General features: G+C 47.6%; 1 protein-coding gene across 2 annotated transcripts in view; it reads left to right on the top strand.

The window, feature by feature from the left end:
- Nucleotides 1-12,422, top strand: part of MDN1 (midasin AAA ATPase 1) — a 765,271-nt gene that overhangs the window by 405,794 nt on the left and 347,055 nt on the right. For both annotated transcript variants that reach the window (XM_029595415.1, XM_029595414.1), the window contains exons 51-52: nt 2,605-2,737; nt 5,301-5,419. In XM_029595415.1, coding sequence (XP_029451275.1) covers nt 2,605-2,737; nt 5,301-5,419 — 252 coding nt within the window. The remainder of the gene's footprint in view (nt 1-2,604; nt 2,738-5,300; nt 5,420-12,422) is intronic.

A 12,422-nucleotide genomic window follows, 5' to 3' on the forward strand; every position in this document is an offset into this window, starting at 1 on the left:
GAGTACTGTTAGTAGTTCCGGCCTGGACAGTGGTCACTACGGATGCCAGCTTGTCCAGTTGGGGAGCGGTTTGTCTGCAGAAGTCAGTGCAGGGGCAGTGGTCCCCACAGGAAGCTCGTTGGTCCATCAATCAGCTGGAGACCAGAGCGGTTCGATTGGCGCTGCAGGCCTTTCTTCCTCTTCTCCAAGGCAAGTCTGTCAGAGTTCTTTCAGACCATGCGACCACGGTGGCTTACATCAATTGGCAGGGGGGAACCAAGAGTCAACCAGTGGCGTTGGAAGCCCTTCAGTTGATCGCGTGGGCGGAAAAGAATTTATGCAGCATAGCAGCCTCTCACATTGCCAGGATAGAGAAAGTTCACGCGGATTTCCTCAGTTGCAATCGCCTAGACCCAGGAGAGTGGGAACTCGCGGACACCGCGTTTCAGGTCATTTGTGCCCAGTGGGGGACACCCGCTCTGGATCTGATGGAGACGTTGAATTCCAAAGCTCCTCTGTTCTTCGCCCGTCGCAGGGAGACGGGAGCGGAGAGTGTGGACAATCTGGTGCTACCTTGGCAGACGGATGTTCTACTGTATGTGTTTCCTCCGTGGCCTCTCATCGGCAGGGTCCTTCGCCGCATAGCGTTACATCCGCCGGAGGTGGTGCTCATAGCTCCCGAATGGCCTCGATATCCCTGGTTTGCGGATCTGGTAAATCTGGCCTTAGAGGACCCCCTACGGTTTCCGAACGTGCCGGATCTACTACATCAGGGGTCCGTTTGTTTCTACCAGGTCGAACGCTTTTGTCTAGCGCCATGGCTTTTGAGAGGCAGCGGCTGAAATCCAGAGGGTACTCGGATGCTGTGATAACTACTCTCTTAAGGTCCCGCAAGGTTTCTACATCTTTATCTTATGTGTGGGTCTGGAAGGTCTTTGAGGCCTGGTGCTTTGCTTGGGATGTGGTGCCCGCTTGTGCGACCGTTCCGGATGTTTTGCATTTTCTTCAGGATGGTTTGGCAAAGGGTCTCTCGTGTAGCTCCTTGCTCGTACAAGTGGCGGTGCTAGGTTCTTTGCGCAGTCAGATCTACGGTGTGTCTTTGGCGTCTCACCCATATGTTGCTCGTTTCCTTAAAGGGGCAAAACATTTACACCTGCCATTCCGGTGGCCCTGTCCTTCCCGGAATCTGAATGTGGTTCTTAAGGCTTTGTGTGGGGCACCCTTTGAACCTATCCGCAGGGCCACCCTAAAGGATTTCACTCTGAAGGTGTTTTTAGTGGCTATTGCATCGGCAAGGCGGGTGTCAGAGCTTCAAGCCCTGTCTTGTCTGGATCCCTTTTTGCGGATCACGGAGTCTGGGGTGTCTCTGTGAACGGTACCCTCATTTCTCCCTAAGGGTGTCTCTTCCTTTCATTTAAATCAGGCGGTGGAGCTTCCATCGTTTTTGGATTTGGACAGCTCAGATCCTTTGTCTAAGGACTTGCAGAAATTAGATGTCCGTAGGGCACTGTTGCGCTACCTGGAGGTTACCAATGGTTTCCGTGTATCGGATCACCTGTTCGAACTTTGGAGTGGGCCTAGAAGAGGCAATGCGGCTTCGAAGACTACGATAGCTCGCTGGTTGAAGGAGGCCATGAACTCTGCGTATCTGTTGCAGGGATGGTCGCTGCCGGTGGGTCTCCGGGCTCATTCTACACAATCTCAGGCTGCATCCTGGGTGGAATGCCAACAAATATCTCCAGAGGAGATTTGCAGGGAAGCTCCGTGGAAGTCCTTACATACTTTTGCCAGGCATTATCGTCTGGACGTTCGGGCTCCAGGGACTGGTGGATTTGGAGAAGGGGTGCTCAGAGCGGGCTTCTCCGGATCCCATCCCATTTAATGGCAGCTCTGGTACATCCCAAGAGTCTGGACTGATCCGGATACATACAGGGAAAAGAAAATTGGTTCTTACCTGATAATTTTCATTTCTGTAGTACCATGGATCAGTCCAGAGTCCCGCCCATCTGTTCTTCCAAGGAAAGGGAGAGTCCGTACTGCTTGTTTTCTTTCATTCACAGCTCAATTGTGTATGTCCTGTTATCGATAGCACAGGTTCTGTTCCCATTTGGGGGTTTATTGAGCCAGTTCAAGTTGTTAGGTTACTGTATTTAGTTAGTTTGGGTGTTTTGTAATCCATTCTGCTTTGACATTAAGTAATACTGCCAGACTGTAGGTGGCACCAGCCTAGATAAGGCGGAGTTTTGTTTGATAAACATCTGTCTCCATCTGCTAGAGGGGGGGGAAAACCCAGGAGTCTGGACTGATCCGTGGTACTACAGGAACGAAAATTATCAGGTAAGAACCAATTTTCTTTTCTAGGGATCCTAATCTGGTTAATATTATTGTTAACATTTTATTGAATGTGTATATTTATTATACTTAGTGCTTTTTAACTGGAAAAAAGGTGCCAGTACTCACATGCAAGGTGCATGGGGATTTTTTTTGAGGGCAAATCAAGCAGGTGGAGAAAAAAGGTGCTGGTATTCAAAACCAGCAAGTACCCCCTGGGGAAAAAAAAAGCCCTGGTTATCCCTAATCTCTTCCTGCGCCATGAAATTGTTGCCCTTTTCTTTCCCCCTTCAGATGAGCATGTAATCCCGCTGGATCCTCGATGGAACATGCAGTCGTTGGATATTATTAGAAATTCAATGAGTTTCGACACAGAAGTAGAGCACGCTGAACAGCTTCTGATCCTTCTGTACTCTGTAGCCAACAGGTGGGCTCAGCTAAATAAATATTTTCATTATTTACAAGGGTTGTTACAGGGGGCAAAGCCAGCATGATAGATGTGTGCTTGTGCACTCCTAGTATCTGACCTGCATGATGGGGAACCTGCTTGATTATTGCTGTAAAGATTGAGGTTCACTCCTGTATCGATGAACATGGTGGCTTTTTCTTTTTGGGTTTTTTTTTTTTGCAAGCTGCCTAGGTGCGGGTAAAATTGCTATTGTGTTTTATTTAGTTAACTCTGCAACCATTGTGGGGAATGTAATCAACTAATATAATGCCACTTAAAGGGCAGAAGGAGTGGACTAAGGAGCTGAATGATCGGCTGCGCGAAGATTTTGATTTGAGTAATGGGGGGAAAATCTGAGACCAGAGATGGTTGCAGCTGGGATTTGAATAGAGCTGCCTCTAAATCACCTCTCAGATATGAGAGAGGTGGTGTAGAGGGGATAAAGGATTTTCCACCAGCCTCACAGGTCTATCCAGTAACGAGCGGTAGGAAGAGCTGCGTTAGTGCCCGGCGCAGCCGCGGTTGCCGCACGCACAGTGCAGCTCACCTACCGCTCAATCCTGTATGTAAATAGCTTGCAAATGCAAGCTGCATCTAAAAAGCGACCGTGAAGCGTTAGGCCCGCGCAACCCATTTTACTGTATAGAGCGCCTATACAGTATCCTGGGTGCGCGGGCCTAACGCTTCACGACCACGCTGGTATCTGTCATTTCAAATGTCATTTGAAATGACAGATACCAGGAAGTCGGGATTGCCAGTCCCCTCTTACTTTTTTTGCACCCCCCTCCGGACATCGGACGACCTCTCCTGCCTCCAGCTGCTCGCGAAGATGGACGCCTGCACGGCCGCTGAAGACATGACGTCACGACGTTTGGCGTCACGGCATGTGATGTCACGTCTTCAGCAGCCATGAAGGCGTCCATCTTCGCGAGCAGCTGGAGGCAGGAGAGGTCGTCCGATGTCCGGAGGGGAGTGCAAAAAGTAAGTCGCTTCGCCGCTTTACACTGCCAGTCCCTTCTTCCCTCCTCCCGGAGCAAGGCTGCTTTTCGCACTCTGCTTCGGGAGGAGGGGGAGAGGGGACTGGCACGGGGGAAGCCACGATGTCCGGAGGGGGCTGCAAAAGTAAGTCGCCGAGCGTAGGATTGCCCGTCCTCTCCCCTCTCTCTTGCAACTTTTTTTTTCGCTTTTTTTTTGCTTCGGGAGGAGGGGAGAGGACTGGGGCTGCCCCGGAGACCAGCATCCATGGACGCGGCCAGGGCAGGTGAGCGGGGGCTGGGGGAAAGCTTGCCGCCTCCCCTTACCTCTGCCTCTAACGCTGGGGTAAGGGTAGGCTGTAAGTTAGCAGGTTAAACGCGCGGCAGAATGGCAGGGTAAAATAGCGATAGTCGGGGCGCGGGTTACTGGATGCTAGGGAATAGCTAATTCGCTCGTTTACATGCAATATACATGCCGCGTGCGGAAGGGGTTGCCCAGGGATTTTAGGACGCGGTAAGGGTAGGTTAAAGGGGGTTGTGGATCGCAGGAAGGGCTAACGCGGCCGGAAAGTGAGTAGAACGCGGGTTAGGAGCGGGGTAAACGCGGCCGCACTTTACTGGATAGACCTGTCAGTGAGGCTGGGGGAAGGACCAGGAAGCAGGCTGGGTGTAGTAGGAGTAATGAGGGACAAGGCAAAAACATAAGAACATAAGAAATTGCCATGCTGGGTCAGACCAAGGGTCCATCAAGCCCAGCATCCTGTTTCCAACAGAGGCCAAAACCAGGCCACAGGAGCCTGGCAATTACCCAAACACTAAGAAGATCCCATGATACTGATGCAATTAATAGCAGTGGCTATTCCCTAAGTAAACTTGATTAATAGCAGTTAAACAAGTCTGTGGAAGCAATTTGTGGTGGATTCCCAGGACACACTTTGGACAATTTATACTGGATTTTGTAGTCTTTGGAGGCTGTTTCTGAAAGAGGGCTTACATGAAGCTGAAAGCTCAAGCAAGTATAATACCTTTGCAGTTTCTAGTCCTCCTCCCCCACCCCACCCCCAACAATCAGAGTCAGATGGATTGTGTGTTTTTGTTTTTTTTCAGGGAGCATATTAACCCAGTGATCACAGGAATGTCCTTTTAACATCACTTCCTCTTTAGGGGTTTCTTCCTCCTGCGCTCTGCAGTCCTTCCCCAGTCTTGGCAGGAGTATTAGAGATCACCAGAAGACAGATAAGACTATTGTAAGAAGCAGAGATACAGTGCAAGAAAGATGCAACAGCATGGTCAGGAAAATTTCAGTGCATGCCCATGAAGATTTTAAAATATACAGAGATCATTCCACAATCTAGGAAGAAAATTAGAAGAAATACTAGGAAAGCTCTTCAAAGTTTAGGCTGCTATAACTGGGACGTACCCACTTTTGCTGATCCCATGAGCCTTAGAGTCCAGTGTTAAGTGGCGCCTTCACCATCTGGCATTACAGGATGGAAGGAAGTTTCCTCTCTATCTTGGCAAGGATTTGGACGCATGCTTCTGATAATGTTATGGTTTTATTTTGGCAGAGTATCATTATTTCTCAATCGGAGAGAAAGAGCACATTTAGAAAAGAAACTGAGCTTTAAGAGCAGCAAAAAGCCATCCAAAGCAAGTGCCTTGAGAATGTCTGTCGAGTTTCGTAAAGGTGTGTGAGAAGTTGCCCTTAACACGTTTTTAACAATGTGTTTGTCGAGCTAGGGGTGTGTGGCAAGAGACAATTATGCATATTTTATATGTATGGTTAAAACTTAGATTTTTTTCCCAAAGTGAATCAGACTAGAGAGAGAGGACATGTGATCTTACATGAAACTATACTCATATGGCCTACACTTGACTGGAAAATAGTGATGGTGCAAAAGTATAGTGACCTTTCACTGTATATACCCGGATCAGTCCAGACTCCTGGATTGTGCCTTCCTTACAGCAGATGGAGACAGAGAAAATTTTACTGACACTGCTGCTTAACCACACATGCCACCTGCAGTTCCTCAGTATTTCTCTGTCTCCAGCAGATGGTAGATGGGTGCACACCTGCAGTTCTGTGACTGAGACAGTTTTTTCTTTTTTTCTTTTTGAGCCTTCCTCCCCGGGGGTTTATTATTATATTCCGGAATCCTAAGGGGTTCTCCCTGTCCAGTTGAGGCGGGCGGGCTGGGAGTTGGTGACCCTTGTGTGTGCCCGACCCATGCGACCGTAGGGTGTAAATCTGGTGGTGCAGATCCCTCTCCTTCACGAGGCCACTTGGGTGGCTGCAGGATCTAGGTACCTTTATCTGAAATAGCCTATTTGTTTTTTGTTTTCTTATAGGCTCTGTGTCAGTACTGGTACTTTTCATTAAAGTTTAAAAAAAAAAAAAAAAAGAGAGAAGTAGTGTTTTTGCTTCTGGCTGTTAGTGTTTGATTCCAACTGAGCAGCAGACCCTTCCTCCTTTACTTTTTTTTTTTCTGCCAGCTGTGTTCCTGGTGCTCACCAGCACTGTGCAGTGATGGGACGGGGGTCAGCATGCTGCGCGTGCAGCACGATTAGATCGTGGTTTGGCAGCATTGGCCTTTGTGCCGCGTGTTCTTGGGGGGGCCCTCTGACTGCCACAAAACAGCGCCGGGGATTCTCTGCTCTCGTTCTAGACTCGCATGGAGTAGCTGACTTGGGGTGCTGATCCTTTCTCGCTCAGCTCAGGAATGGTGGCCATCTTGGATTTGCATTCGGCCATTCCCGTGCTGTCGAAGGGGGAAGAGGAAGCTCCTCCTCGCTTGCACCAGCCCGATCTGCCTTCTCCCGTGATCTGTGGGGACTGGGGTGACTTGGAGGCCACCGGGCTGCCGCTTTCGGGTTCTTTGCCTGAGAAAGCTAGTTCTTTCAGGCCTTTTTCAGCAGACTTTGTACTGCTGCTGCATGAGACTTATTTATCCAAACAGCAGGAAGTTGTTACAGCCAGGACCCTCAAGTTTTAGCAGCCCAGCCTAAGGTGGGGGGAGGCATCTTCTCAACCCGAAACAGTCTCGATCTAGCTGGCATAGCGGCCCTCTTAGGCACAGCTCGTTGGGGCGACCGTCAGCTTCTGGTCAGGGAGGGGGGGTGCCTCGAATGATTCTGTTGAGGCTCCTGTCAGGAAGTATTTCTTCATGGAAAGGGTGGTGGATGCCTGGAACACCCTTCCGGAGGAAGTGGTGAAGACCAAAACTGTGAAGGATTTCAAAGGGGCGTGGGATAAATACTGTGGATCCATAAAGGATAGAGGATGGTAATGAAGAGAAGAGGCATGGGGGGTGGCTTGCGGGAATGACGGCTACTACCTGGAGATGAATATCCTTATTCAATAAACATACACACGGTTAATGCGACTCCAATGTTGCTCTATGCTTCAACGGCAAAGCAGGGGAGTAGCTTGCTTGTTACGGCGGTTACTACCCCAAAACCAAAAATGCCTGTTACTTCACTTTCAATGCATATCCAGCATAGCTCTCTGCTTAAACGGCAGGGGGAATGAAGAAAAGATGTTTTATATTCAGACATCTACCAACAAGGACAGAATTACATAGTCTGGGTAAAACAAACAAGCATGGGTGTAGCTTGCTTGTTACAGCGGTTACTACCCCAAATCAAGCCTGATACTTCAATTAGAATACATATCCAGCGCAGCTCACTGCTTCAACCACAGAGGGAATGAAGAAAAGATGTTTTATATTCAGACATCTACCAACAAGGACTGAATTGCACAGGCTGGGTAAACAAGTGTGGGAGTAGCTTACGTATTACAGCGGTTGCTGCCCCAAACCAATTATTTATTTATTGATTTAAGTTCTTTTAATATAGCTGGATACTTCACTTAGATGCAGCTCCACCACTGCTATCTACGATATCGGGGGTGGAAGGGAAATAGAACCAAAAAAATTATTTAAAGGGACAAGAGTAACAGAAAAGTATGGGGAAAAAAAGTGTAAAACCTTGCTGGGCAGATTGGATGGACCGTTTGGTCTTCTTCTGCCATTCTGTTCAATGTAAACCGCTAAATGAAGCGATAGTTTCTGTTCCTTGTAAACCGGGGTGCTATGTATATTATACAGGAACCTCCGGTATATAAATCCTTTAAATAAATAAATTATTTCTATGTTTCTATGTAGTGTCTGAGAACTCTCAGGTTCTGGCAGCCCCGACGGATCCTGTTTCCGGAGAGATAACCCAAAAGTGGTGTGTCTTTTTAAGAGAGAAGAGGTCGATGTCTTGCTGCCACTGGCTTTTCAGGTGCTTGGGGTTAAACTCCCCCAGGAGGAATCTGATTTAGATGGAGCAGATCAGTCCTTGATGGGATGCAAGGTCCCTCCACAGCTTTTCTGATCACAAGTCTGTGCAGAAGTTGGTGGAAGCGGAATGGGGTTCTCCCGATTCTGGGTTTAAAGTGGGGAGAGCATTGGCTTGGTTTTATCCTTTACCCATACAGGCCCTGGAACTTTTTGCTCTTCCTAAGTTCGATGCGGTTATGAAAAGAACTAACATTCCGGTGGTAGGATCTGCAGCGCCGAAGGGTGTTAAAGATTGTAAGCTCGAGGTCCACCTTAAGAGGATTTTTGAAGTCTCTACCCTGGGCTTGCAAGTGGCTATTTGTACTATTTTTATGCAGAGAGCATTTCTCCGATGGGTACAACAGTCCCAGGAGAACCTTTCTACCTCTGGCAAGCTTGCAGACAGGGCCAAGAGAATTAAGGCACCAGTGGCTTATGGGGCAGATGCTCTTTATAATTTGATCCGTATCTCTTCTCGTATTATGGCGTCTGCGGGCTCTGGCTTCATAATTGGCGGCGAACGTTTTCTCCAAACCATAGTTAGGCTCCCTACCCTTCAAAAGTCATCTCTTATATGGGGAGGACCTTGAACAATTGATGCAGTCTCTTGGGGACAACAAAGTCCTCTGGTTACCAGACAATAAGCCTAAGGGCAAGCGGTTTTTTCAGACACATTTGCGGTTTTGGCTTGATAGAAGATTGCGACCATCAAGACCTCTTTCTGAGTCCCAAAGGCAATCCTCTTATCTGTGTTAATCTGGAGGCCAATTGTTTTGGGTGGCTCGCTGGCCCTTCGGAGGAACCACTGGAGGGTGTACTTCTGGTACTAAACCCCCACAATGAGGCGAGGCTGGTCCACGCCGTCATTCCCACTATAGGCAGCTGCCTGGTGCTGTTTTACGAGGAGTGGACCAGTATCACCCAGGATCAGTGGGTTCTCCGTGAGGTAAGAGACAGTTACGTGTTAGAATTTGCTCGTCCCATCTGTGATATGTTCCTAATCTCACTGTGAGGCTCTTTAGAGAAGCGTGCAACCATTTGAAATACGTTAGACCACCTACGTTTCCTGGGAGCGGTGGTTCTGGTGCCCCGGGAGGAGCTTCGCAAGGAGCGGTATTCATTTACTTTGAGGTCCCAAAGAAGGAGGGGACCTTTTGCCTGCTTTTAGATCTGAAGAAGGTGAATGCTGTACTCAAAGTCCCGCGTTTCAGAATGGAAACCCTCAGGTCCATGGTGGCGGCAGTTCACAAAGGGGCATTTTTAGTGTCTCTGGATTTGACGGAGGCTTATCTGCACATCCGCATTCATCAAGCCTCGCAGCACTTTCTGCGCTTCATGATTCCCGGACAACATTTTCAGTTTCAGGCCCTTCCTTTCGGGCTAGCCATGGTGCCACAAACCTTCACCAAGGTGATGGTGGTGGTGGCAGCACTCTGGAAGGAGGGGATTTTGGTGCATCTGTATCTGGACGACTGGCTTATCAGGGTGAAATCGGAGGCTGGGCGGTTCAAAGGGTTATCGGTCTCCTACAGTCGCTTGGGTGGTGAACATAGCAAAGAGTCACCTCTCACTGATGCAGTCCCTGGAGTATCTAGGGGCTCGGTTTGACACCCTGGTCGGCAAGGTGTATCTCTCAGAGGAGCGCGTTCTGAAGCTGCAAGCACATATTCAGCGTTTGCAGTTACAGGTGCCCAGGGTGTGGGATTATTTGCAAGTGATGGGCTCAACACTGGAGTTAGTGCCATGGGCCTTCACTCACATGAGACTGTTGCAGAGGGCGCTTTTGTCTCTGTGGAGCCTGCTCTCAGAGGATTTTCAGATTCTGTTGCCGTTTGAGGATGACACGCAAGAGAACCTTTTCTGGTGGCTTCTAACTTCGTCTGGTCCGTGTTGTGGACCTAGAAGTCCGGATTGGGTGGTAATTACTACCAATACCTGTCTCTCTGGTTGGGGAGCAGTATGTCAGCACCAGTCAGTTCAGGGTAGTTGGTCCAGGAAAAAGTCTGTGTTGTCTATCAACCAACTAGAGACCAGAGTGGTCCGCTTAGCCTTGCAGGAATTTCTTCCATTGGTGAGAGGCTAGTCGGTGAGGATTCTCTCAAACAAATGTGACGATGATGGTTTAAATCAATTGTCAGGGTGGAACCAAGAGTCAGGGAGTAGCATGGGAGGCACAGAAGTTGATTCATTGGGCAGAACAACACCTGGAGCACACAGAAGCATCCCACAATGCCGGGGTCAAGAATGTTCAAGTGGATTTCTTGAGTCGGGACAGTATTAGATCCAATGAGTGGGAGTTGTCGGAGTCAGCGAAGCAGTTCATTTGTGAGCGGTGGGGACTCCTCCCCACATAGACCTAATGGCTTCTCGTCGGAATGCCAAAGCGTCTCAGTTCTTCAGTGGAAGGCGAGAGCACGGGGCCGAGGGGGTTGATGGGCTAGTACTTTCTTGGCCGAGAGGAGTTCTATTCTCTTTCCTCCTTGGCCTCTCGTGGGAAAGGTGCTGCGTCACATAGAAAAACATCAGGGAGAAGAGTGATCTTGGTGGCGCTGGAGTGGTCGCGCCATCTATGGTTCGTGGATTTGATCAGTCTGGCGGTAGACGGACTGATTCGGTTGGATCATCTGGAGGGTCTTCTCCACCAGGGACCCATATATTCTAACCAGGCTGCTCGCTTTTGTCTAGCGGCCTGGCTTTTGAGAGGTGAAGTTTAAGGCGCGGGGATTATCCTTTTTTGTTTGGTGTTTTTTTTTTTAATCTATTTATTGCATTTTATAATTTAAACATCAAGCAATACACAACTTGAATTACTTTACAGGTATCACATACAGAGGGATTAGACTCCCAATCCTGTCTTTCAAGCCCACCATATGGATCAAAGACTTCACAATTTCAATGTAATATATATACAAACGTATATTAACCAAAGCAATCTTAACTATAGGATGGTAACACTACTTTAGACAGATCACTTCACATCTAAGGAGAGCTTCTATGTGGTTCCTGGTGTAGAGCTTAAAGCTGGTTTTCTTCTATTAACAACAAACTGTGTTAGCTGTAACGGGTGAGTAAATATATGTGTTACCTTCGGACTTTATTAAAAATTTGCATGGGGATTTCAAAATAAAATACATTCCTAATTGTAAGACTTGCAGTTTTAGCAGTAGAAACGGTTTCCTATGCTTTTGAGATGATGGTGATAGGTCGGGGAACAATTGGACCTTGCAGCCCAAGAACTCCTTAGACCTAGTCAAGAAGTATTTCCTAAAAACCCAGTCTTTGTCAGACTCAAGCATAAATGACACCAATAATGTTGAAGGCTTCACTAAATTAGTCTCTGTTCCAGAATCTCCGAAATATTAAGACTTGTTTCTTGGGATGGCTGTCTTTGCTGCAAATCCTGCATTTGATTATTTCCTTAATTTCTTAGACTGGAGAATTTCTTTAACGGAGGCAAATAATATAACTTTGAAAATATAGGCAATGTTGCCTCAGGTAAATTTAAAACCTCCAAGTATCTCCTCCATATCTGCATAGGAGTTTGAGTGGGTAGCTTAGGAAAGTTTATACAGCAAATGTTCTTAGATCTTGAGATATTTTCTAGCTTTTCCATCTTTAATTGTAAGACTTGATTTTGTTTTATCATTACAACCTGCAGATCATTTACTTTTCCTATATCAGCCTTAACATTTACCAATTAACTTTTTATCTGCGAATTATCCTTTTCCATTTTTTCAACATTAATTTTTGTATCATTCACTGTTTTCAACATTGCTACAATTTGTAGTCCCATATTTTTATTCAAATCATTAATAGCTTCCCAAGTAAATTCTAAGGAAAATGTTTGTGGCCTTACCAGAGGCTTAAATTGTGATTAGAGGTCCAGGATCGTTCTCTCCAGGCCCCTCAATTGCTGCCCCAATGGAAGATTAGTCTGTTTCCTGGATGTTATACAAAGCCATAGGATTCTCCTGATGTTCGCTTTGCCTTGTGGGAGATACCTTCACGCCAACACTTTCAGTTGGCCCCAGGTCTCCTCGCTCCAACAGGAGCCTAGCAGTGGGATTAACCGGCGGGGATCTCTTCCCAGGGGAGAGTGATGTCAATAGTTCATGAACGTCAGAGGGCTCTTCTTTCCCCTTCCCAACACTCAGCGAACACTCATACCCCAAATCCATCCCACAGCGAATATGGGCATCCATCGGGCCCACTGTTGGGATAACAGCTATCGCGTCCGAGGCCTGACACTCCTTGGCTCTCCTCTTTCGAGCCAAATGAGGCATTTCTTAACTGTATTTACTCAGTTAAAAGGATGCTTACATTCGCCTTGTTAGCAACAACATCTTGGAGCCACTTAAAATCTATGAA

This window comes from Rhinatrema bivittatum, chromosome 3 (assembly GCF_901001135.1).
Source record: "Rhinatrema bivittatum chromosome 3, aRhiBiv1.1, whole genome shotgun sequence".
In the NCBI taxonomy this organism is placed as follows: domain Eukaryota; kingdom Metazoa; phylum Chordata; class Amphibia; order Gymnophiona; family Rhinatrematidae; genus Rhinatrema; species Rhinatrema bivittatum.